The sequence below is a fragment of the Schistocerca serialis genome, chromosome 10 (assembly GCF_023864345.2).
Source record: "Schistocerca serialis cubense isolate TAMUIC-IGC-003099 chromosome 10, iqSchSeri2.2, whole genome shotgun sequence".
Classification (NCBI taxonomy): Eukaryota; Metazoa; Arthropoda; class Insecta; order Orthoptera; family Acrididae; genus Schistocerca; species Schistocerca serialis.
In genome coordinates, this window is record NC_064647.1 from 123,115,149 (window position 1) to 123,140,520 (window position 25,372).

At 44.8% G+C, this 25,372-nt stretch overlaps 1 protein-coding gene across 1 annotated transcript in view; it reads left to right on the forward strand.

Moving 5' to 3' along the window:
- The window catches only part of LOC126424591 (homeobox protein unc-42-like), a 95,782-nt gene extending 70,858 nt beyond the window's left edge, over positions 1 to 24,924 (forward strand). The window contains exon 4 of the mRNA XM_050087332.1: positions 24,818 to 24,924. Coding sequence (XP_049943289.1) covers positions 24,818 to 24,924 — 107 coding nt within the window. The remainder of the gene's footprint in view (positions 1 to 24,817) is intronic.
- The last annotated feature ends 448 nt before the right edge of the window (positions 24,925 to 25,372 follow it).

Sequence of the window (25,372 nt, forward strand, 5' to 3'; positions counted from 1 at the left end):
GCCCAGAGCACGTAATAAGTCGATGAACGACATACAGTACTGGCCATTGAAATTGCAACACCAAGAAGGAATGCAGATGATAAACGGGTATTCATTGGACAAATATATTATACTAGAACTGACATGTGATTACATTTTCGCGCAATTTGGGTGCATATATACTGAGAAATCAGTACCCATAACAACCACCTTTGGCCGTAATAACGACCTTGATACGCCTGGGCATTGAGTCAAACAGAGCATGGATGGCGTGTACAGGTACAGGTGCCCATGCAGCTAAAACACGATACCACAGTTCATCAAAACTAGTGACTGGCGTATGGTGACGAGCCAGTTTCTCAACCACCATTGACAACACTTTTTTAATTGGTGAGAGATCTGGAGAATGTGCTGACCAGGGCAGCAGTCGAACATTTTCTGTATCCAGAAAGGCCCGTACAGGACCTGAAACATGTGGTCGTGCATTATCCTGCTGAAATGTAAGGTTTCGCAGGGATCGAATGAAGGGTAGGGCCACGGGTCATAACACATCGGAAACGTAATGTCCACCGTTCAAAGCGCCGTGAATGCGAACAAGAGGTGACCGAGACACCCTCACGCCGGGTGTATGGCAATGATGAATACACGCTTTCAATGTGCGTTCACCGCGATGTCACCAAACACGGATGCGACCATCATGATGCTGTAAACAGAACCTGGATTCATCAGAAAAAATGACGTTTTGCGATTCGTGCACCCAGCTTCGTCGTTGAGTACACCATCGCAGGCGCACCTGTCTGTGATGCAGCGTCAGGGGTAACCGCAGCCATGGTCTCCGAGCTGATAGTCCATGCTGCTGTAAACGTCGTCGAACTGTTCGTGCAGATGGTTGTCGTCTTGCAAACGTCCCCATCTGTTGACTGAGGGATCAAGACGTGGCTGCACGATCCGTTACAGCCATGCGGATATGATGCCTGTCATCTCGACTGCTAGTTATACGAGGCAGTTGGGATCCAGCACGGCGTTCCGTATTACCCTCCTGAACCCACCGATTCCATATTCTGCTAACAGTCACTGGATCTCGACCAACGAGAGCAGCAATGTGGCGATACGATAAATCGGAATCGCGATAGGCGACAATCCGACCTTTATCAAAGTCGGAAACGTGATCGTAGCCATTTCTCCTCCTTACATGAGGCATCACAACAACGTTTCACCAGGCAACGCCGGTCAACCGCTCTTAGTGTATGAGAAATCGGTTGGAAACTTTCCTCATGTCAGCACGTTGTAGGTGTCGCCACCGGTGCCAGCCTTGAGTGAATGCTGTGAAAAGCTGATCATTTGCATATCACAACATCTTCTTCCTGTCGGTTAGGTGTTAGGAAATTCCTGTTATAAACTTCTAAAAAAATTAGAACGGAGTTCTACGGCCTTTTAAAACAATGTTTGCTAGTTAGGTACACTGATCAGCCAGAAAATTATGGCCACGGACGCACTGTCGATATTACTCGTTCAGGAGATAGCAGCGTCACCTGGCGAGGAATGACTGCTCTCCGTGTTTAGAATGGGGAAGGCGCGCGATGTATCTACGTCTGACAGCGGGCGGATCGTGATGGCCCACAGGCTTTGCACGACCATTTCGGAAACTGCACGACTTCTTGGGTGTTCCAGTAGCGCTGTGGAGAGTGTCGTCAGCACGTGGCGAAACCAATGTGAAACGACATCCAGACGTCGTGGGTTTGGGTCGCACCCGTCATTACAGATGTCGGACGTTGTAGGCTGGGCAGACTCGTAAAAGAGGACAGGCGGCGAACTGTGGCACAACTAACATTAGACTTTAATGCTGGGCAGAGTAAGAGTGTTTCTGAACACACAGTGCACAGAACACTACTAACAATGGCCCGACGTAACCATAGACCAAGACGTTTGCCGAAAACTCCGAAATATTCCTTCGAGCCGGGCCGGAGTGGCCGTGCGGTTCTAGGCGCTACAGTCTGGAGCCGAGCGACCGGTGCGGTCGCGGGTTCGAGTCCTGCCTCGGGCATGGATGTGTGTGATGTCCTTAGGTTAGTTACGTTTAATTAGTTCTAAGTACTAGGGGACTGATGACCTCAGAAGTTGAGTCGCATAGTGCTCAGAGCCATTTTATTCCTTCGAATTGTGGTGTTGGATGATACTTCTCAGAGTTCCATGGACTGCAGAGAGAACCAACAGATCAGTATTGGAGCAAATAAAACTAGATTTCTCCCTGGAAGGTCTAATGTTGAAGCAAAAGCTGACCTACTTTGGACACCCAATGCGAAGGCATGCCTCACTGGAAAAAAACATTAATGCTGGCGAAGATTGAAGGAACTAGAAGAAGAGGACAGAGGATGAGATGGATCGATGGCATCACAGAAACAATGTGTTCCAACCTGGAAGTTCTACGGGAGAAAGTTCAAGTCAGGAAAAAGTGGCGTGATTTGGTTCATGGGGTTACGAGGAGTCGGAACCGACTAAACGAATAGAGAGAGAGAGAGAGAGAGAGAGAGAGAGAGAGAGAGAGAGAGAGAATCCTTCTGAATGGCGAAGCTGACGGTAATCGGAGAACTGCTCGTCGCCTTTGTCACGATCGTTCTCCATAACGTCCGACTCCATCTCCATCGCATAGCCTTTTCGCTACATTTAGGCAACGGCTTCGAGGAAAGGTACCTTCACCGTCAGCAGGGGTAACTGTGGTGCTCCAAGGAGACGCAACACCCCGGAACTGGAAAAGGAAGTACTGCATCACGTTGAAGAGAACACATCAACGGGTACATGAAGAATTTGGCTATTAATTAGTGGAATTGTAAAACAATTGATGTACTGGGTCACACCAAATCAGTTACTTGTAAAACTGATCTGTTACCAACATCTCAAACTTATCAAGCCACACAAAGCTTTCCAAGTCCAAAAAAATTGCAATACGAATGTGAACTCAAGAACGACCTGAGAGGGCTGTTTAAAAAACTTGTTATACCATCTGCTGCCGGCCGGTGTGGCCGAGCGGTTCTGGGCGCTTGAGTCTGGAACCGCGCGACCGCTACGGTCGCAGGTTCGAATCCTGCCTCGGGCGTGCATGCGTGTGATGTCCTTAGGTTAGTTAGGTTTAAGTAGTTCTAAGTTCTAGGGGACTGATCACCTCAGAAGTTAAGTCCCATAGTGCTCAGAGCCATTTGAACCATCTGCTGCTTCCCAATATATTTATTCCTTAGTGCAATTTGTCCTTAGAAATATATATAGTTTTTCAAACTAACACTTGAGTTCATGGAATCAATATTAGAAATAACTTTCACAAAGATTGAAAGTCACTTACTTTGGTTTAGAAAGGTGTCCACTGTTCGACAATACCTATTTTCAATACCATCAGCCATAAAAAATTTAACAAATTATAAAGTTCAGTTTGAGAAGAGTCTAAAAGATTTATTTGTGGCCAGCGCCTTCTACTCCACTTATGAATTTCTCAGCAGAGCCAATTGATGGGTGTATGTTATTAATAATATCAAATATTGCGAATATTGTGTACAATCTGACTTCTTTACAAATTTTTTGCAGTAATGCGAACATTGTAAATAAGTGCTGTAAAACGTTTTTCATTCTATTGTTTATTTGATGATACGTGGCTACAATAGCCTAAGAATTATCACACGCAGCTATTAAACACTTAATATTGGGTGACAAGGAATCGGGAGTAGACAACATTCCATTAGAACTACTGACAGCCTTGGGAGAGCCAGTCCTGACAAAACTCTAAAACTCTACCATCTGGTGAGCAAGATGTATGATACAGGCGAAATACCCTCAGACTTCAAGAAGAATATAATAATTCCAATCCGGAAGAAAGCAGGTGTTGACAGGCGTGAAAATTACCAAACTATCAGTTTAATAAGCCACGGCTGCAAAATACTAACACGAATTCTTTGCAGACGGATGGAAAAACTGGTAGAAGCCCACCTCGGGGAAGATCAGTATGGATTCCGTAGAAATGTTGGAACACATGAGGAACTACTGACCCTAAGACTTATCTTAGAAAATACATTAAGGAAAGGCAAACCTACGTTTCTAACATTTGTAGACTTAGAGAAAGCTTTTGACAACGTTGACTGGAATACTCTTTTTCAAATTCTGAAGGTTGCACGGGTAAAATACAGGGAGCGAAAGGCTATTTACAATGTGTACAGAAACCAGATGGCAGTTATAAGAGTCGAGGGACATGAAAGGGAAGCAGTGGTTGGGAAGCGAGTGAGACAGGGTTGTGGCCTCTCCCCATTGCTATTCAATCTGTATATTGAGCAAGCAGTAAAGGAAACAAATGAAAAATTCGGAGTAGGAACTAAAATCCATGGAGAAGAAATAAAAACTTTGAGGTTCGGCGATGACATTGTAATTCTGTCAGAGACAGGAAAGGACCTGGAAGAGCAGCTGAACGAAATGGACAGTGTCTTGAAAGGAGGATATAAGATGAACATCAACAAAAGCAAAACGAGGATAATGGAATGTAGTCGAATTAAATCAGGTGATGCTGCGAGACGCTTAAAGTAGTGAAGAAGTTTTGCTATTTGGGGAGCAAAAGAACTGATGATGGTCGACGTTGAGAGGATACGAAATGTAGACTGGCAATGGCAAGGAAAGCGTTTCGAAGAAGAGAAATTTGTTAACATCGAGTATACATTTAAGTGTCAGGAAGTCGTTTTTGAAAGTATTTGTATGGAGTGTAGCCATGTATGGAAGTGAAACATGGACGGTAAATAGTTTGGACAAGAAGAGAATAGAAGCTTTTGAAATGTGGTGCTACAGAAAAATGCTGAAGATTAAAAGGTAGATCACATAACTAATGAGGAGGTATTGAGTAGAATTGGGGAGAAGAGAAATTTGTGACACAACTTGACCAGAAGACGGGATCGGTTGGTAGGACATATTCTGAGGCGTCAAGGGATTACCAATTTAGTATTGGAGGGCAGCGTGGAGGGTAAAAATCTTAGAGGGAGACCAAGAGATGAATACACTAAGCAGATTCAGAAGGATGTAGGTTGCATTAGGTACTGGGAGATGAAGAAGCTTGTACAGAATAGAGTAGCATGGAGAACTGCATCAAACCAGTCTCTGGACTGAAGGCCACAAAAACAACAACAACATTAGGTGTCAAGTTTTATATCGTTTGAAACGGTAATATGGTTAACATTTTTTTTCGATTCCATATCCACAAGAGGAATTTGATTTGGGATCTACTGAAGGTACAATAACATATGTGTTGTTATTTTTAAAATATTTAGTGTGTATTACTGTTTTCTGGCATATGACACATCCCAGAGGGTCTCTGCACTGTGAAGAAATTAGAATGAAAAGTAAATGCAATCTAATCTAAAAAAAAAAAAAAAAGTTTTCAAATGGCTGTAGCATGAAAACAGTACGTTTACGAACATGGGTTCCACTTAAAGATATTATCTACTCACTCCCCTTTACAATTTCTGGAAGTGTGTAACGGGAATTTTGGAACACCGTGTGTGATATTATCGTATACTTTCATCAATGCCAGGTTTCGTTGTTAATTACGATGCGACCTGTATACAACAAACAGTTTGTGAGCTGAGAGATGCCACCGTGCCTACACTGGAGAAAGGACGGTGAAAAAAGTGGACGAAGGGAGTCGAGAGATGGGGCGAGTGTAGACGGGGGAAGATTTCGCTCACGTCAAGGTCTGTCTGGCGCCCGGGGCGAGAGACCAAGTTGATGGACCGGCGGCAGCGCAGGGGCCCGCCCCGAGACAAGGAGGAAAGGGGAGCGACGGGAAAAAGAAAGAGGCGGGCCGAGACGAGGGGAGGCCCAGGGTGGCGGCGCGGCCGGGGAAACTTGTCTGCGCGGTGCGGTTTCTGCCAGCGGCGGGCGCAGCCCTCAATTTCTGGGAAAGGCGACGTAGCGTGGCGTGGCAAAAAATAAACCCTCATCTCCGGCGCGCCGTGGGCTGCCAGGAAATGTGCCGCCGCCGCCGCCCCCAGGAAGAAAGGAAGAAGGGCCTCTGCGCGGCGCCGCCTCCAGGCCCGGGGGCGGCGGACCCCGGCGGCGAGCCTGTTAAATCGCGCGATCCTGCCACACCCCGCCGCAGCCGCTATCCATTCGATGCCTCGTTACACCAGCCGCGGGGGTAGCTGGCGTCCGCTTAAAAAATTCCCGAATTAGAAAAAAAAAGTCTGAGGCGGGGGCGAAAGAAGTTATCGCGGAAAATTTTTCGATTTTGTTCCATTTCCAGTGAGGTGTCACAAGGGTCTTCGAGCTCTACCATTTTTTTTCTTTCCACTAGCGTCATTTTTAATTTCGAAACTGTTAAAATAACTACTGATGGGGCAACTAATGAGTAGGTACGGAATCGAATTCGGAAGATAAAAAATTATGTGACATCTTTACTAAATACAGGGTGGCACGAAATGTGTTACCATTTTGTTTCAAACGTCCCCTTAGAAAAATTATAAATGACTGTGCTTAAACTCACACACAATATTTTGTAGCGCAACGCAATCTAACTTTCAATAATCCCTACAAAAGAATGGCCCTGACTAACAATAACCTATACCTTTCATCAATCACTTACCTCACAAAAATCTTCGTTATTAGAACTACTGCAATACAGCAAGCGCAAATACTGGCAGCTAAATAAAAGATCCTACCTACCGAAGGTACTAACTACTGATAGGCATACTTAGCAAGTGAAAGATTTTGATAGAGCACAAACAATGTATTTACCTTAATAGTGTTCAAAAGTCATTATATATATATCAGTTCATGACATTCAGTCTTACAAATTTACTGTCTATGATGGACACACGTCCAGATCATCCAGTCTCAAAACTCCGCCATCTCTCTCCCCACATCCACCACTGCTGGCGGCTCACCTCCAACTGCGCAACGCTACGCGCTGTTAACAGTCAACTGCCCAACACTACAATAGCAAATTCCAACAATGCAAACCAGCCACAGACTGCACACAGCACAGTCAGTGATTTTCAAATGGAGCGCTACGTGGCGTTACCAACATAAAAACCTAAACAGCCTACTTACATGTTTTGAATATAAACTTTATTGTCAATACAATCTGAAAGGAAAATATACTACAATGAAGAGCCGCCCATGGAGATTTGTTCTAACTCAGCACATGCTCAATATGTCCACCATTTCCTTTCCTAACTTCCTTCAAACGAACACTGAAGTTAGTGATTTCCCTAAGGCACATGTCTTCCGCAATTTCACTGCAAGCTTGAAGAATAAGTCTTCTGAGCTCCATTAAATCGCGTGGACGTTTCGGGAAATTTTTTTCCTTTAGGTACCCCCGAAGAAAACAGTTACATTGATTGAGGTCTGGAATATTTGGGGGCCAGTTTTGTCTGTCATTGAAGCGACCTGGAAACCTGAGTGAAATGATCCGCATGTCGAAATGCTCGTGTAAAAACTCCAACACAGTGTTTGCAGTATGTGGCCTTGCTCCATCTTGCATGAACCACTGCGTGTTGAAGGGCAAGGCAGTAGCAAGGAGCTGTGGAATGAAGCTATTGCGAAGCATGCTCAAATAACGCTCGATGTTCACAGTTTCTTAAAAAGGGTCCAATAAGTCCGTGACTGGAAATTGCTGCCCACGCTGTAATCCTCGGAGCATAATGTTGTCGTTCATGAAGCACTTGTGGGTTTTCAGTGGCCCAATAGCGTACATTTTGTTTGTTAACCACACCGTCTAAATGAAAATGCGCCTCGTCTGAAAACCAAACGTTGTTAAGAGTTTCTTCCCTATCCTCCGCCCACTGAGCAAACAGTAGTCTCTGCTGCTTGTGTTCTTCAGTGAGCTTCTGAGCACAGCTCATCTTGTCTGGATATATATGGAGGTCACTTTTAAGAATGCGTTGAACGGAGTGCCTGGATATTCCTAGTTGCACTGCTGCCTTTCTACACGATTTCCCGGGACTTCTCTGTACAGCAACTCGTACCGCTTCAATATTCTCCGGCGAACAAACAGGCTTAGGCCGAGGTCGCTTCGCTTCCAATACTGTTCCTCCCTGTACAAATTTATCGTACAACCTGTGGATGGTCTTCTTGCAAGGTACCCATCGTGTGTTGAACTGTAGTTGAAAACGCCTCTGAGTCACAACAAGGCTTTTCGTTTCATGAAAAAGTAACACAATTGCCCATCGTTGCTGTGTCGTCAGTCTTCCATTGTCAGCCATTGCTGCTTACTAGTCTCCTAGCGGCAGTATCGTGAATTACACGTCATTTAGTAACTCATTTGTTTTTCCAAGCTGTGCTGGTACTGCTGTAGAGATCCCAGCGGGATATCTAATGTGCGTCGTAAATTGTGAAAGAAACAATTGGTAACACATTTCGTGCGCCACTCTGTATAGGAGTCAGTTGATAGGAAGACATCAAGGAATGGTCAAGTTGCTATTGTTGGGAAGTATGGTGGAGTAAAAATAGCACGGCGAGACAAAAACTTTACCACAGTAATCAGCTTATTCACTAAGGCGACAGAAGTGACGAGATGGCGATGTGCACATACGGGGTGTTCAAAACGTCTCTCCGCAGTGCCGTATGATTGTTAGCCGCGCGTGCCGTATGCCGCAGAGAATATACCGAAATGAAACTCAATGAAATACGAGTTATTTATTGAATATTCATTTCTACTTACAAACTTAAACATTAAATGTTGAAAGTGTCTCTCATGTTGTTGAATACGCAATTCAATTCGTCTAATCATGTTTCCAGACACAAGCTGTGACATTTCTTCTGTAACACAAGCAATGAAAGTGGATATTGCAGTTTTCAGTTTCTCGATTACACGCTTTTTATAAACAGGTGCTTTCCCTGCACACCAGAAGAAAAAGTCAGTCAGGCGATCGTGGAGGCCAAAGTCCGTGTGAAATTATGCGATCACCGAAAACATCAGCAAGCAATGACATTGAAACGCGAGCTGTATGCGCGGTTGCACCATCTTGTTGAAAATAACCGTTCAGTATTTCACTTAACACAAGCTCTCCCATGAATGGGTACAGAATATCACTGCAGTATCGTTGTGCGTTTATTGTTCCGTTGAAAAATATGGGACCCACAATCCGACGTCTAGAAATTGCAATTCAAACTCCTATTTTCACAGAATGAATCCGATCTTTATGAATACACTATGGATTTGTAGTACTCCACATACGAGAATTTTGCGAGTTCATGTACCCGGATAAATGAAACCACGCCTCATCAGTGAAAAACGTTTCATTAAGAACATCCCATTTTGTTGAACGAAGTTTTTGAACCATTGACATTAATGCAGTCTCTTGCCATGATCAGTATTTTTCAGTTCTTGCTCGACTGTCACTTTGTATGGGAAAAGTTCTAACTTTTCCTTACAGCTGTGTGGGCCGTTCCGACACTAACATCGATTTCCTGGGCGAGTTTTCTTACTGACTTGTTCGGACTCATGGACATCTTATCGGAAATATCGAGTAATTTATCCTCAGACAAAACGCAAGGACAACCACTTCTCGGTACATCTGTCACTGAACCCGTACTTAGAAATTTGTTAATCAAATCTCGCACAGTATCGCGATGTGGGAGTGTTGTCTCCGTGAAAACTGAATTAAATGTTTGATGAACTGAATCTGTGTATTTACCGCCAGCTTTGAACATTTGTTCGACTAAAAACACATGTTCTTCAGTGGTTAGCATTTTAACACTGACAAAAACGAAACAAATGAACAAAGGGACTAAACTTAAACGTTCACCTCAACACGTAACGACACTCACCAAAGATACTACTGACGCTGGCGGAGATAAACGAAACAGTGGAATGTTAGGAGAGTCCACTAGAAGGGAAGTAACCCAGGCAAGCGAACAATCATACGGCACTGCGGAGAGACTTTTTGAACACCCGGTGTATAGAGAGTGATAGTATCACCTACACGAGGTAAAAAAGGGCAGTGCATTGGTGACGCTGTCATTTGTACTCAGACGATTCGTGTTACAAGGTTCCCGACGTGATTACGGCGGCACAACGAGTATTAACAGACTTTGAACCCGGAATAGTAGTTGGAGCTAGACGCATGGGACATTCCATTTCGGAAACCGTTTGGGAATTCAGTATTCTGCGATTCACAGTGTCACGAGTGTGAATCCGCAGCTTGTGGTGTCGCTGTCGCGTTCTCGCTTCCCGAGCACGGGGTCCCGGGTTCGATTTCCGGCGGGGTGGGGGATTTTCACCTACCCCGAAATGACTGGGTGTTTGTGTTGTCCTCACCATTTCATCATCATTCATGAATGTGGCGCGTTTGGACTAAGCAAAGGTTGGAGATTTGTACGGGCGCTGATTACCGAGTTGTTGAGCGCCCCACGAACCAGTCATCATCATCAAGAGTATGCCGAGAATTGAGGGATTATCTCTCATCACGGACAACGCAAGGGCCGACGCCCTTCATCTACATCTACATCTACATTAATAGTCCGCAAGCCACCCAACGGTGTGTGGCGGAGGGCACTTTACGTGCCACTGTCATTGCCTCCCTTTCCTGTTCCAGTCGCGTGTGGTTCGCAGGAACAACGACTGCCGGAAAGCCTGCGTGCGCGCTCGAATCTCTCTAATTTTACATTCGTGATCTCCTCGGGAGGTATAAGTAGGAGGAAGCAATATATTCGATACCTCATCCAGAAACGCACACTCTCGAAACCTGGACAGCAAGCTACACCGCGATGCAGTGCGCCTCTCTTGCAGAGTCTGCACACTTGAGTTTGCTAAACATCTCCGTAACGCTATCACACTTACCAAATAGTCCTGTGACGAAACGCGGCGCTCTTCTTTGGATCTTCTCTATCTCCTCTGTAAACCCGATCTGTTACGGATCCCACACTGATGAGCAATACTCAAGTATAGGTCGAACGAGTGTTTTGTAAGCCACCTCCTTTGTTGATGGACTACATTTTCTAAGGACTCTCCCAATGAATCTCAACCTGGTACCCGCCTTACCAACAATTTATTTTATATGATCATTCCACTTCAAATCGTTCCGCACGCATACTCCCAGATATTTTACAGAAGTAACTGCTACCAGTGTTTCTTCCGCTATCATATAATCATACAATACAGGATCCTTCTTTCTATGTATTCGCAATACATTACATTTGTCTATGTTAAGGGTCATTTGCCACTCCCTGCACCAAGTGCCTATCCGCTGCAGATGCTCCTGCATTTCGCTACAATTTTCTAATGCTGCAACTTCTCTGTATACTACAGCATCATCCGCGAAAAGCCGCACGGAACTTCCGACACTATCTACTAGGTCATTTATATATATTGTGAAAAGCAATGGTCCCATAACACTCCCCTGTTTCCCGCCAGAAGTCACTTTAACGTCTGTAGACGTCTCTCCATTGAGAACAACATGCAGTGTTCTGTTTGCTAAAAACTCTACAATCCAACCACACAGCTGGTCTGATATTCCGTAGGCTCTTACTTTGTGTATCAGGCGACAGTGCGGAACTGTATCGAACGCCTTCCGGAAGTCAAGGAAAATGGCATTTACCTGGGAGCCTGTAGCTAATATTTTCTGGGTCTCATGAACAAATAAAGCGAGTTGGGTATCATACGATCGCCGTTTCCGGAATCCATGTTGATTCCCACAGAGTAGATTCTGGGTTTCCAGAAACGACATGATACGCGAGCAAAAAAGATGTTCTAAAATTCTACAACAAATCGACGTCAGAGACATAGGTCTATAGTTTTGCGCATCTGCTCGACGACCCTTCTTGAAGACTGGGACTACCTGTGCTCTTTTCCAATCATTTGGAACCTTCCGTTGTTCTAGAGACTTGCGGTACTTAACGACCGAGAGCTGCGGCGTTTGCCTGGCGTCGTCATTGCTAACAGACAAGCGAAGCTGTGTCAAATAACCAGAGAACTCAAAGTGGGACGAACGACAAACGTATCCGTTGGGCAGTTCTGCTGAATTTGGTGTTAATGGGCTGCAGCAGCAGACGACCGACGCGAGTGCCTTCGCTAACGGCACGACATCGCCTGTAGCGCCTCTCTTGGGCTGGTAACCATATCAGATGGACCATAGACGACTGGGAAACCTTGGACTGACAGCATCAGCCCCGCTTTCAGATGGTGAGAGCTGATGGTAGGATTCGAGTGTGGCCCAGACCCGACGAAGCCATGGACACAAACTGTCAACAAGGCACTGTGCAAGCTGGTTCCATACTGGTGTCGGCTATGTTTACATGGAATGGACTGCGTCCTCTGGTCCAACTGAACCGATGATTGATCATCTGCAACCATTCATGGACTTCATGTACCCAAACAACGATGTTTCGAGCGAACGGTCTGACCGCCCTGGTCGACCGATATCGATCACCATCTTCCTCTTCTTATTCTCTTCAGGTATTACGCAGGAATTGCCTGTTATGGTACCCATCTCTGTCGGGGTCTTCCTCTGTCTCTTCTCCAATGGCACTTATAATTTCTTGCGTTTAGGGGAAGTTTCTCACTCTTCATTCTTTGTAGATGTTCGTTCCATTTTCTTCTGTAATCTCGAATTTTATCATTGGGGCTGAAGATTAGCAGTTCTTCTCTAATATCTTGATTTCCTAGCCTGTCTTCTCTTGTGCAACCTTTAATACTTCTAAGGACATTCATTTTTTTTTTTTTTTTTTTTTTTTTTTTTTGCCTGAATCCGGCTTCCTTGCTCCTGGGTAACCACTCAGGTCTTACTCCCATAGAACAGTGTGGGAACTGCAACAGTTTTGTAAAATTTAATTTGAGTGTCTTTTGTTTTTTAGGTTTCTGTTAATTCTTCCGCATACCTGGCTGGATTTACTAAGCTTAATTTCAATATCTTGCGAGGTGCGTGCGGTTCTAGGCGCTTCAGTCTGGAACCGCGTGACCGCTACGGTAGCAGGTTCGAATCCTGCCACGGGCATGGATGTGTGTGATGTCCTTAGGTTAGTTAGGTTTAAGTACTTCTAAGTTCTAGGGGACTGATGACCTCAGATGTTAAGTCCCATAGTGCTCAGAGCCATTTGAACCATTTTGCGAGGTGCCGGGGCTAGCAGTGTATTTAACACTAAATTCTTCTAGAATCTTCATATGGAAATGATGCTCTAAGCCCCCCCTTTTCTAGCTCAGACTTTTTCTGTTGCACATGGATTTTGAAGAAACGCGAACTGGCTCTAATCGACCCTCCAAGTGGAGTACAAAAGAGTTTGGCACGTGCAATAATTTAATTTGATAGAAATTAATATGATAAATAAGTTACATTAACGTGATGAGAAATGAAAGGGTTGCTCTACCGATCTACAGAATGAAAGTTCTGTCCAAAATAACAATTTCATTTATTATGACTAAACTCAAAATAATAAACACAAGACATGAAACATTTACAATACGTCAAACTGAATACTCAAATAAATGCTGTGAAAGTGAAGCTGTCCGTAAACTAGCTTGTGACGTTTATGACCAAGTGGTATGTGGAGCCAATTCCTTGCAACTCAAATCTTAAGAGAAACACGCAGCCAACCCAACATTAATTGCTGTTGAAGCAGTAAGAACTCAGACAATGAACACCCAAGACAGAACCACGTAAGAAAAGACGGGAACAGGCGCGCTCTGCTGAGCTCTGATCATCACAGAGCAAAATTCCCTAATCTGCCAGTGCTGCAGACATACATTACCAAGCTGCCTTCTTAACTGCAAGGACACGATCTGTCGTACCAGAAGCGATGGCTGGTTGCTTCGACATCCAGTTGTGGTGATGATAATGTCACGAGTATAGCCCAAAACAAATTATCCTGGTCTGGTTGTTCCAGACTAAAGACTTCCCATCAATACAAATGCGCTCTGAGGGAGAAGAGGAAGGCTCGCCACACAATCACTGACGGTACAGTGATTGATTTTAACAAGCGAAGTCACACAGTAACCCCAATACAGTCAACTTTAGCTAAAACTGCTCAAGACGGACAACATAGGCTGCTTGTATGCAGAACACTCAATTGCCAACTGTATTCGGAAAGTTACGTTGAAGTCGAAACTTCAGCAACTTCATCAGTTACAATTAAATGAAAGTATATTAGACAGCCAACAGAAGGCAGGCTGTCCAGAGCAGCGACACCTCAGTCTTGTAACCTACTCCGACCAAAAGGCGAGAGCTGACTCTCTCAAGAGCACCCGTACAAGCCGAACACAGAACATTCCCACCCCCATGACAGTGGCCGGGTTAAACGTTCCAATCCGCAACTCGAAAACCAGCGGAAAATTCCACTCTATTGCCGACGCACTACTATTCCACCATTGGAGATACGTGGCGCCAATTTCTGCGCCGATTTTGCTACGTCATGGAGCTATCTCCTGAGCAAGCCAATCACAGTTATGATTTCGCAGAAAACGCAGGAATTTGCCCACCAAGACTGCCTGGGAACACAAGCCATTCCCACACCTTGCTGGTAGCCTGCCAGAAAGTGTTTTCACTACGTTTCTGCGAAGTAACGAAATCTCTAGCCCAGCCGCTCCGTCAGGCTCCTGTGGGCATGTCGCCCCCGCTCTTATGACAATATCGGCGTCTGGAAAGCATCCACTCGACTCCCTCACACCCGTCGGCTTAACCCTTTCAAGATCAGCAGATCTCACCTGTCACCGGACCACCCGGGTGACGAGAGACGCTGCGTGGGAAGTCCGCTTGTGAAGGAATAGCAACTTTTCACCGCATGCAATTAGAGAGGAAAATCGAATTACTCAGAGTAAGATAGTAATATGAGAGGAGGCTCATGCCACCTCTCAATCTCTGCTGTAGCGATATGTCTTTTCACATCCGAGGTAATGGAAAGGGTTTACTTGCTCTAAAATCTTCTGATCTATCACAATTTTGGTTCTGATTCGTTCTTTCTCCATGAAGGCCATTGTATTAGTTTTTTTCTTTTGAAATTTCCAAGTTAAATTTTGCACTTATTTGTTTTAGCAAGTAGATTCCTTTCTGAAGGTCGTCTTCCTTATCTGTTAGGATGACTGTATCATAGGCTTACAGTAAATTATTTAACAGAATGTTCCTGTCTAGGCAGATGCCTTCCTGAAATTCTGATTTCCATACATGTATTATTTCATTAATGTAGATGTCGAACAAACTTGGAGAGATACAGCAGCTGTATCGTACCCCGTTGTTAGTTGGTACCTCATTAGCTGCTTTACCATTGAGATCTAGAGTGATATTTGTGCTTTGATATAAACTTTTTATCGCATTTACTAAATGCTTTGGGTATCCGCAATTTGTCATTATTTCTCAAGGTTTCTGTCTACTGACATTGTCAAAAGCTGTTTTAAAGTCAATAAAAACAAAACGTGTTTCTTTATTATACTCTCTCCGTTTTTCTATTACTTGTTGTAGAATAAAAACTCCTTCTATTTCCTAAAACCCATTTGTTCCTCATGCAGTACTGCTTCTGCTATGTTTTAAGTCTTGTATTTATAATCTTAGCATACACCTTATATGGTGAGTCCAGTAAACTTATTCCTCTGTAATCCCATCGATCATTTACGCGCCACAATAGAGATGTCAGTTCGTGCACCAAGTTCAGCACCGGCAGCACTTTCCAAGTTATGGACGGTCATAGAGGCATCATAGCTCAGTGTTTCTGCAGGGGACTTCCAACAACTTGTTCAGTTGATACCACGTCGAGTTGCTGCGGACAAAAAAAGATGCGACACGATATTAGAAGGTACCCCACGAGTTTCGTCAGGTCTATGTAATGTCCGCTCTCAGTTCAAAATCTTTCTACAAATTCATCAAGAAACAGGGAAACTTTAAGATGGTGGTTTCAGTACTTCTCCCTCCACCTGAGTACGACGCACAGAGACTTCATACAAGAATGTGAAACTGTCATAAAAGTCCTCTTCTTGTATGTTCTTCAACTGATGTGTCACTCTGGCCTTGATGTTGGTTATGTCTTGAAGCCGTGGGCCTTCAAGTGTAGTTCTGCACTTTCTCGTTTTGTGACAGGTTCATACTGCTAACACCAATTCTCGTCACCAACGATGACTTTTCCCGGAAAAGAATTGTGTACGTTTTGCATTTCGATCAAGGCGTTCAAATTCAAATGGCTCTGAGCACTATGGGACGTAACATCTGAGGTCATCAGTCCTCCATAACTTAGAACTACTTAAACCTAACTAACCTAAGGACATCACACACATCCATTCCCGAGGCAGGATTCGAACCTGCGACCGTAGCAGCAGCGCGGTTGCAGACTGGGGCGTTTTGTAGCTTCGGAAAGGTAGGATTTGATGATAGGGTTGCATACTTCTATTGGATCTCGTGTAAGATCTGGAAGGCGATCTATCAGATAACAACTGAATTGCGGTGCTAGGTCCGCTTCTGTTGCAGTTTGTTAATTAGTCTGTTATCGCGCGCTATTTTATAATGCTCGCTCCGTGAATCGAATTTTTATCTTGTCTTCTTATAATGTGTTGCCTATCCACACTCATAGCCGTTCAACAGTTGCAAGGAAATCGTTGACGGTTTTGATTGCCTTTAAACATCACAAAGCATCGTGAAAGTCTGCCCAATGCTCATGTGGCTAACACACTGATAGAAAAAAATTGCACCGCCGAGAAGGCGTCGTGTGACGTAAACGAAAGTCGGTAATTGTGTTTCCAGATCCGAAAGATGATGTCCTAATTCCAAGCCAGCGGCGTAAGAGCGGCACTAGTAGCGCCATAATGAGGATGGAAACAGGTTTGGCTTAAATAGACGCTGTAACGGTGGTGAGCGTTAGGGGTTGGGTTGGGTTGTTTGGGGAAGGAGACCAGACAGCGAGGTTTCATCGGATTAGGGAAGTATGATGAAGGAAGTCGGCCGTACCCTTTCAAAGGAACCATCCCGGAATTTGTCTGCAGAGATTTAGGGGAATAACGGAAAACCTAAATCAGGATGGCCGGACGCGGGATTCAACCGTCGTCCGCCCGAATGCGAGTCCATTGTGCTAACCACTGCGCCACCTCGCTCGCTCGTGAGCGTTAGTTTCTTTTGAGGTGTACGTGGTGAGTTGAAGCTAGTCTGCCTTTAAGGCGACAAACACGCCATTATCAATACTTCAACGAGAACGTGCAGCAGCTCTACGAAAAGCTGGGTGTTTCTTCCACGACACCGCAGAAAGAAGTGACAGGAACGTAGCCACTGTACATGATTGCTGGAAGCGGTAGTCAAGGAAATTTATGGTCGCAAGAAATCCGGGCTCCGGCCGGCCATGTGGCACTATCGAGAGGGGTGACCATCGTGTTTGGTGTATGGAACCTGAGCAGCAGGTGGCACCACCATGACACGGCGAACTGTTACAAATCGGTTACTTCAAGGACAGCTCCGAGTCAGATGCTCTGTAGCGTACGTTCCACTGAACCCCAAACCACCGCCATTTGCGACTTCAGTGGTGTCAAGCGAGAGCTCATCGCAGGGTAGATGCCTGTTGTGTTCTCCGATGAAATCTGGCTCTGTCTCGGTGCCAGTGGTGGCCGTGTGTTGGTTAGAAGGGCGCTAGTTGAGAGCCTGCAGCCAGCCTGCCTAGGTGCTAGACACACTGCACTTACACCTGGAGTTACGGATTGGGGTGCGATGTAATGTGACAGCGGAAGCTCTCTTGTGGTTTTCTCACGCACTCTGAACTCAAATTCGTACTTCAATCTGGTTGTTCAACCTTTCGTTCTGCCGTTCATTAAGCGTACTCCAGATGATGTTTTCTAACAGGATTACGCTCGCCCACATACCGCTGGTGTAATCCAACATCTGTCTCCAATCGACCACATACGGGACATAATCGGACGACGTCTCCAGCGCCATCCACAACCAGCATTAATCGTTGGCGACTTCATTTAACAGCACAACCGTTTTGGTGTTTGCCGTGCCACAAATGGCGCCTATACTCGGAACCTCTAGTGTGGTTTAAATAATCTAGGAGAGAAACTCATTCCACTGGTAGGCATCTTTCGATTTTATGCATCAGATGACTAGTTATAGCCTGTGGCTGTAAAAATAAATCGGCTTTGTTTGTAAAATATCTTTTTCTACTACAAGCCACGATTTTATTTTTGCTCATTTTTTACAGTGTGCGCTTCTGGAAACGATTCTCAGTTCCAGGTACGTTTTGTGCCATTTACTCGTGATGTTTTCCACATGTGACGTGCTGCATCATTATGTTGCATTTACTGTAATGTATAAAAACGTGCAGTCCGTAATTAATTATCGATCTTTATAGAGAGTTAATGAAGAATAGGGGAAAAAACTACTTCTTATGGTATTCTTGTAGTCCACTTATCCAGAAACTCTCACATATTAAACAGCATACTCAATGTACTGTGCACACAGCACATGGAAAACAGCAAACCTACAAACACAAAAGAAAAATATTTTCATACGAGGGTTATTCGGAAAGTAAGGAACGAACGGTCGCGAAATGGAAAATACAGTCAAAATCTGATGAAGCTTTGCACAGATGCATTGGGCACTGTGTCTAGTACACCCGTCGATCGTATCGTGTCGCTCTTTTCAGTTCTCAACTCACAGTGAGAACGTAAAGATGGCTAGAAATTAGCGCATCCCGCTAAGTATGAGGGCCTGGCGAAAGATTTCGCCTGAAGCTATTCAATCCACATAACATAACTGTCATGCGTTCTACTCGACAATTCTCGGCCGCACTCTGCAGGGGCAATGAAGATGCTCCTGCAGTGTTTTGATGGGAAGTGTTTGATCACCCACAATACAGCCTGTAATTAGCTACCCCTGAGGTTCATCTCGGCTCAAATGAATCGCTGGCTATGAAGACAATGTTTTGACACAGACAACGAGCTGCAATCCAGAGTAGAAAATTGTGAAAAGCACTGGCGGCTGTCTTCTATAACGAGGGAATTGAAAAGTTGGTACAACGCTACTACAGATGTCTTAAGTCTGAGCGGCGACTGTGTAGAGAAATAGCTGGAAGGTGTAGCTAAAACTTGCAAATAAAACAGTTTTGTTTTTCACTGTGGTTCCCATTTCGCGACCTATCGTTCCTTATCTTCCAAACAGCCCTCGTATGCTAACAATATCAGCCCTCCACAGAGTATGTTATTATAGACTTTCGTACAGGGGCCATGTTTCGTAATTATCTGGATCATTATTTGGCGATGTATATTTACAAAGGTAGTTCTTCCTGCGTAACAACTTTTTCCCATCCAGCAATAGGCCCACTTCTGGAGCATCTAAAGACACCACAGGTTAACTTTCCTGTTTTTGATTTAATATTTAGTCTTTATATTTTTTGTGATGTGAATATAACTCTAGCAGGCATATTTTATGACCTTAACGTAGTTGTTGGAGTACTTTGACATTTTGCTCTACGTTTGTAAATGGGTGTCCAGCATTGTGTATGTGCGTCGCTGGTGCTGATGTTCTGTGTCTGTTGTGTAAGTAAGGGCTTTATACACATTTGTTTTTATCTTTTTCTTGCTTGGTGCAGTTTGTATATGAGCCCTCCTTTGCTTTAACTAGTTCTAAGTCAACCATGGGATCAGTGTAATCATTCGCAAGTGCGCTATGTTTCATTATGGCTATTTCCTGTTGCATGGTTGTTTCAAAGGTATTTTCCTTGCCTTGTGCAGCTCTGACATAAATCCCATTTGTTTACGAATGTTCTGGTGACATGAAGTTGGAGAGATTGTGGTGTCATTGTATTTTTCCTTTATGGTGCAATGTATATGATCCTATTGCTAGGCCAACTCGCTGCTTCTAAATTTTTTCATTAAATGTAAAATTGTTGTAACTCAGTGTTAGCTAAAAGAGTTTCTTGAATTCAACAGACTTGTTGTATGCAAGCTTCCTATGTTTCAAATCGTTCTTTTGTATTACTGCTACAGCTTCTTGTGTAGGTTTATTTGAGTAAAAGCTGGTGATGTTCAATGATAAAAAACTGAGCATCCCGAAGGAGTTTTGTAGCTTTCAGTTCTTCAGCTAGTGCTATTACCACATTTTTTTATTAGGTGGCTTTTTGTCTCTATGTCTGTTCGCTGCAGATTTGGCAGTTGACTTTAAGCCAACCTCCTGATGAGTTAGAGACGTGAGGTTTTAATCGTAGCTCCGAACTGATGAAAATTCGATATTAATTCGCTTTCTTGTCTGGTGTGGGGCGGAGTGTACATTGTTGTCAGTCGGTTTGTCTGTTCTTTAAGTATTTTTGCAGTTGACTTTAAACTAACTTCTGGATGACCTACAGACCTGAAACTCTAAACATAGCTGATGACTGGAAGTGACTGCAATATCAAGCTGGTATCTTGTCTGGTGTGTGGCGGAGTGTACTTTGTTCCACACTGTCGTTTCCCACTGAGCTAGAGCAAGGGAAACTTTCAACATAACTCAGAACTGGATGACACAACAGTGCTGATTCGCTTTCCCGTCAGATGCGTGCGAGAGACTACCGTACGCTGTGTTCCAGTGCCATTCCCAGCTTTACTGTTACCACAATGTCCAGCCCGTACCGCGTTTGCTTTCTAACTTCAAACCCGAGAAACACCAAGTGGCCTTTACGTCCCGCCGACCCCTGCTGACCAGCATTCCTCTAAATATTTCTGTGTGCCTTGTAGTTTTCGCACCGTCGCCTATTGAAATCCCGGAAGTACCTACGAACAACCTTGCATTAAGGACAGGATGAGGGGTCAAAAAATTGCTCAAATTCAGGATTATTTTTCTCCGTACTGGAATGTAATAGACAAATAGGTTTTGCTGCAACGAATAAAGCATACATTGAAGATTGTATTGTCATTTTTATTGAAAAATATTAATATCTTCACAGTTTAATTGAGATTTTTCCGAGGCAGCTCCACAAGGAGGTGGAGCAAAGGTTGTCGCCGTAACTCCTGTTGTGGTTATCTAAACATGAAATTAACGTATCAGTCTGGTCCTTACAGATGTAATTTGAGTTTGCCGTAGGGATTTGTAAAAACAATGTTTTGGCGAAATTATAGATATTTGGAAAAAACGACCATTTTTTGGATCCCTCTTTTTTGGTTGAAAAAAATATTAGATATCGACATGAAAAAATAGGCTACGATGAACTCAAGAGAATTCAGTTTGCTTCAGGGAGACCAAAAATAATTAAAATCGGATGAAAATTTTAGCTTGGGTGACGACAACTATGCCGAAAAACATGGTTTTGGGAAAAATTCGTTTAAAGTTTGACAAGTATTTATAATATAAAAAAAAGATTAAGCTTGAAATTAGCGGGATATCATCGATGCCTGGTCCATAATAAGTGTCGCCCCGGCTAGTGGATGGCCGCTTTCTCCTACTTTGACCCGATAAGCCCTCATTTGCGTCTTCAAAGCCCTTTCCGTCACTGAGTGCATATCTTCACAGAATCGGTGCATTTCATCGTCGATTTTGATTTGAACGGTATTTTCCACGCGCATTAATGCGGTGACGCCTACATTGAATAGACATAAGGCCAAATTTGAAGCAATGTTCACAATTTCGCTTCGGCTGAATGCCATTTTTGGAGCGTATCTCGAAATGAGACTATTGAAACTTTCGTTCAAATTTTGATTAAAACCACCCAAACAACGCTCCAGCAAATCAGATTTATTCAAATGTTTCAAATGGCTCTGAGCACTATCGCACTTAACATCTGAGGTCATCACTCCCCTAGAACTTAGAACTACTTAAACCTAACTAACCTAAGGACATCACACACATCCATGCCCGAGGAGGGATTCGAACCTGCGACCGTAGCGGTCGCGCGGTTCCAGACTGATGCGCCTAGAGCCGCTCGGCCACATCGGCCGGCTCAGAGTTATTCACATCGGTATAAATAGGGAGTGTGAGCGCGGAACCTGTTCTCTAACGCCGAGGAGTGCCATGCACGTTCGGCTTCCAATGTTCACAGAATCGTTACTTTTTGGTGCTCGTTTGTAATATTTTGGAGAAAATGCTTGAATGTATGTACATTCTAATTTCGTAATAAAAAAATTCGAGTTTTATCGACCCTCACCATGTTGTGTCCCCTTAATGATAATCCCGATGTAATCCTACGGCGTGTCTGGTCACTCATTGCAGGAGACTGGAGACTTCAGTTGGTCTGAGAAACACACACACACACACACACACACACACACAGCTCGCAGCGGACGCGTTCCGCAGAGCTTGCGGCCATTTTAAGGAAACATTACGCCCCGAAATCGTGAGATGGTCCTCGGGGCTAGCCTGATTGCCTTCGGTAGAGTGGCTCCGTAGCGAGCCCGGGGAAAATTGCCGGCGGAACCTCGTTTGGCGAGCTGCTCGCCGTAAGTAATGGTCCGGCGAGATGACCCCGCCCCGTCTCCAGCCATCACGCCGCATCACATCACATCGCATCACGTAGCATCACGTAGCATCGCGTGACATCGCATAGCCCCGGGTACGGCCAAGCCGTCGCTCAGAGATTACTTGGAATCCGCCAGCCTGCGTCACACAGCCCAGTGCCCAGAGCATTTCTAGACTAATACACACTGACGGCAGAGAAACTGCACCAGCAAACAATAATGTAGAGCAATCTGTAGGAATCAACATGGATTCCGGAAACGGCGATCGTATGAGACCCAAGTCGCTTTATTTGTTCATGAGCCCCAGAAAATATTAGATACAGGCTCCCAGGTAGATGCTATTTTCCTTGACTTCCGGAAGGCGTTCGATACAGTTCCGCACTGTCGCCTGATAAACAAAGTAAGAGCCTACGGAATATCAGACCAGCTGTGTGGCTGAATTGAAGAGTTTTTAGCAATCAGAACACAGCATGTTGTTCTCAATGGAGGGACGTCTACAGACGTTAAAGTAACCTCTGGCGTGCCGCAGCGGAGTATTATGGGACCATTGCTTTACACAATATGTGAATTGTTTAATATAAATTGAGATTATAAATCTAGATTACAACATTGTTTAATATAAATTGAGATTATAAATCTAGATTACAACACAACTACACATTGATCTTGCCAAAAGCCGAGTAGCGATTCTTCTTAGTGTTGTAGTTCCCTGGGGCACTCTGGGATGCTCTCTGGGGTTCTCTGGGATTCTCTGCGTACTCTGGTATTCTCTGGGTACTGTGGGGTTCTCTGGGTACTATATCTGTCCATTCTCTAAATTTTTCTCTTTATTTTCTTATCTCTATCATTCTCTAGTTTTGTTCTGTGTACTGTCTTTAGATGAGATCAGTTCGTTCTATCTCGTGAGATTTTTTTTTTAAAAAAAGCTTAAAACACTAATCAGCTACTGAAGCATCTTCTATGGGTTGCAGGGGTTACGACCCCTGGGGAGGTGGGCGGGTATTCACGCATGGCTGTCTTCACTTAGCCGCTGCAGCTACGAAAGGCGGGTGACCTTGAACGAGCTTCGCCTGGCTGCCGCCAGAGCTGGAGGATCGCGCTCTAGTTCTAACGCGAACCATACGCGACTGGAACACAAAAGGGAGGTAATGACAGTGGCACGTAAAATGCCCTCCGCCACACACCGTTGGGTGGCTTTCGGAGTATAAATGTAGATGTAGATGTACAGCCATCCGTCGAAAGTGTTGCCGGTGCAGGATTTTATGCACGAACCGATCTCTCGATTATGTCCCACATATGTTCGACGCAATTTGTTGACAACTTGCCCCAAGTGATTTCCATATCTTTGAACCACTCAAAGACGCAATGGGAGGAAAGAAGTTCCGTTCTGATGAAGAGGTACGCCACGCGGTGCGTGAGTGGTCGCGCGGACTACCAAAAAAATTCTTTTTCTAAAGGAATTTATGCGCTTTGTAAGCGCTGGACGACTTGTATTGAGCGTGTGGGAGATTATGTTGAAAAGTGATACAGCTTTTGTACCACTTCTGCCCAATAAATAATATTTAGAAAAATCTTCAAGGTTTTCATTTGACTCACCGCCGTGGATATACCGGGTGACCAAAAAGTCAGTATAGATTTGAAAACTGAATAAATCACGGAATAATGTAGATAGAGGGGTACAAATTGACACACATGTTTGGAATGACATAGGGTTTTATTACAACCAAAAAAATATAAACGTTCAAAAAATGTCCGGCAGATGGCGCTTCATCTGATCAAAATAGCAATAATTAGCATAACAAAGTCAGACAAAGCAAAGATGATGTTCTTTACAGGAAATGCTCAATATGTCCACCATCATTGCTCAACAATAGCTGTAGTCGAGGAATAATGTTGTGAACAGCACTGTAAAGCATGTCCGGAGTTATGGTGGAGTATTGGCATCGGATGTTGTCTTTCATCATCCCTAGAGATGTCGGTCGATCACGATACACTTGAGATTTCAGGTAACCCCAAAGCCAATCATCGCACGGACTGAGGTCTGGCCAAGCGTGAGGAAAGTGGTGGCTGAGAATACGATCATCACCAAACGACGCGCGCAAGAGATCTTTCACGCGTCTAGCAATATGGGGTGGAGCACCATCCTGCATAAACATCGTACGTTCCAGCTGGTGTTTATCAGCCAGGCTGGGGATGATGCGATTCTGTAACATATCGGCGTACCTCTCACCCGTCACGGTAGCAGTTTTGCTGCCCAGCGCCATCTGTCGGACATTTTGTGAACTTTGCTTTTTTTTTTGTTCGAATAAAACCCCATGTCATTCCAAGCATGTGTGTCAATTTTTACCTCTCTATGTACATTATTACATGGTTTATTAAGTTTTCAAATTTAGACTGACTTCTTGATCACCCGGTATTTTGGAGAAAATATTTGCACCGCCGGCCCTAGTGTGTACATATGCAGCTGATCGAACTGTGCTGCCGTTTTGTTCACAGGCATGACTGCCGAGGACGAGTGGTACAACAAGAGCCTCTCCGCACTGCGCATGAACTCGACGCACCACCCCAACCTGGCGGCGCCGATGCTGCAGTACCAGACGTAATGACGGCAGGCCATCTCGCCCCTCCACCACCTCCAAGCCGACGCTGACGCCGACGCCGACGCCGACCAGCAGCTCCACCAGCACCTCGCCACCCTACCCCAGCACCAGTACGCCGGCAGTGGGAGCGGAGGCCGTCTCTTCTGAGGCAGCTGCCACCGCTCTTCTCCTGAGGGGCCACCACTGGTGGTTGGACTCCGTTTCAGAAGCTCGTGCTTCGAGGTGGTGCTTCGACCACTGCGCCCCGGTAGGTCCGTAGGAGTGACCGACGGTGGCGGAGGTCCGCTCTTTTGGGCCCGGTGTCGGGACTGTGCCAGCTGGCACTTTGGACGAGTCCAGGGGCGACTGTTCTGCTGCTGGGGATCTCACCTGTTTGGGCTCCAACGGCGACGGCCTCGCAAAAGTTGATAACTGCCACCGACCTCCCCAGTCCAGTATCAGCTGCGGCCAG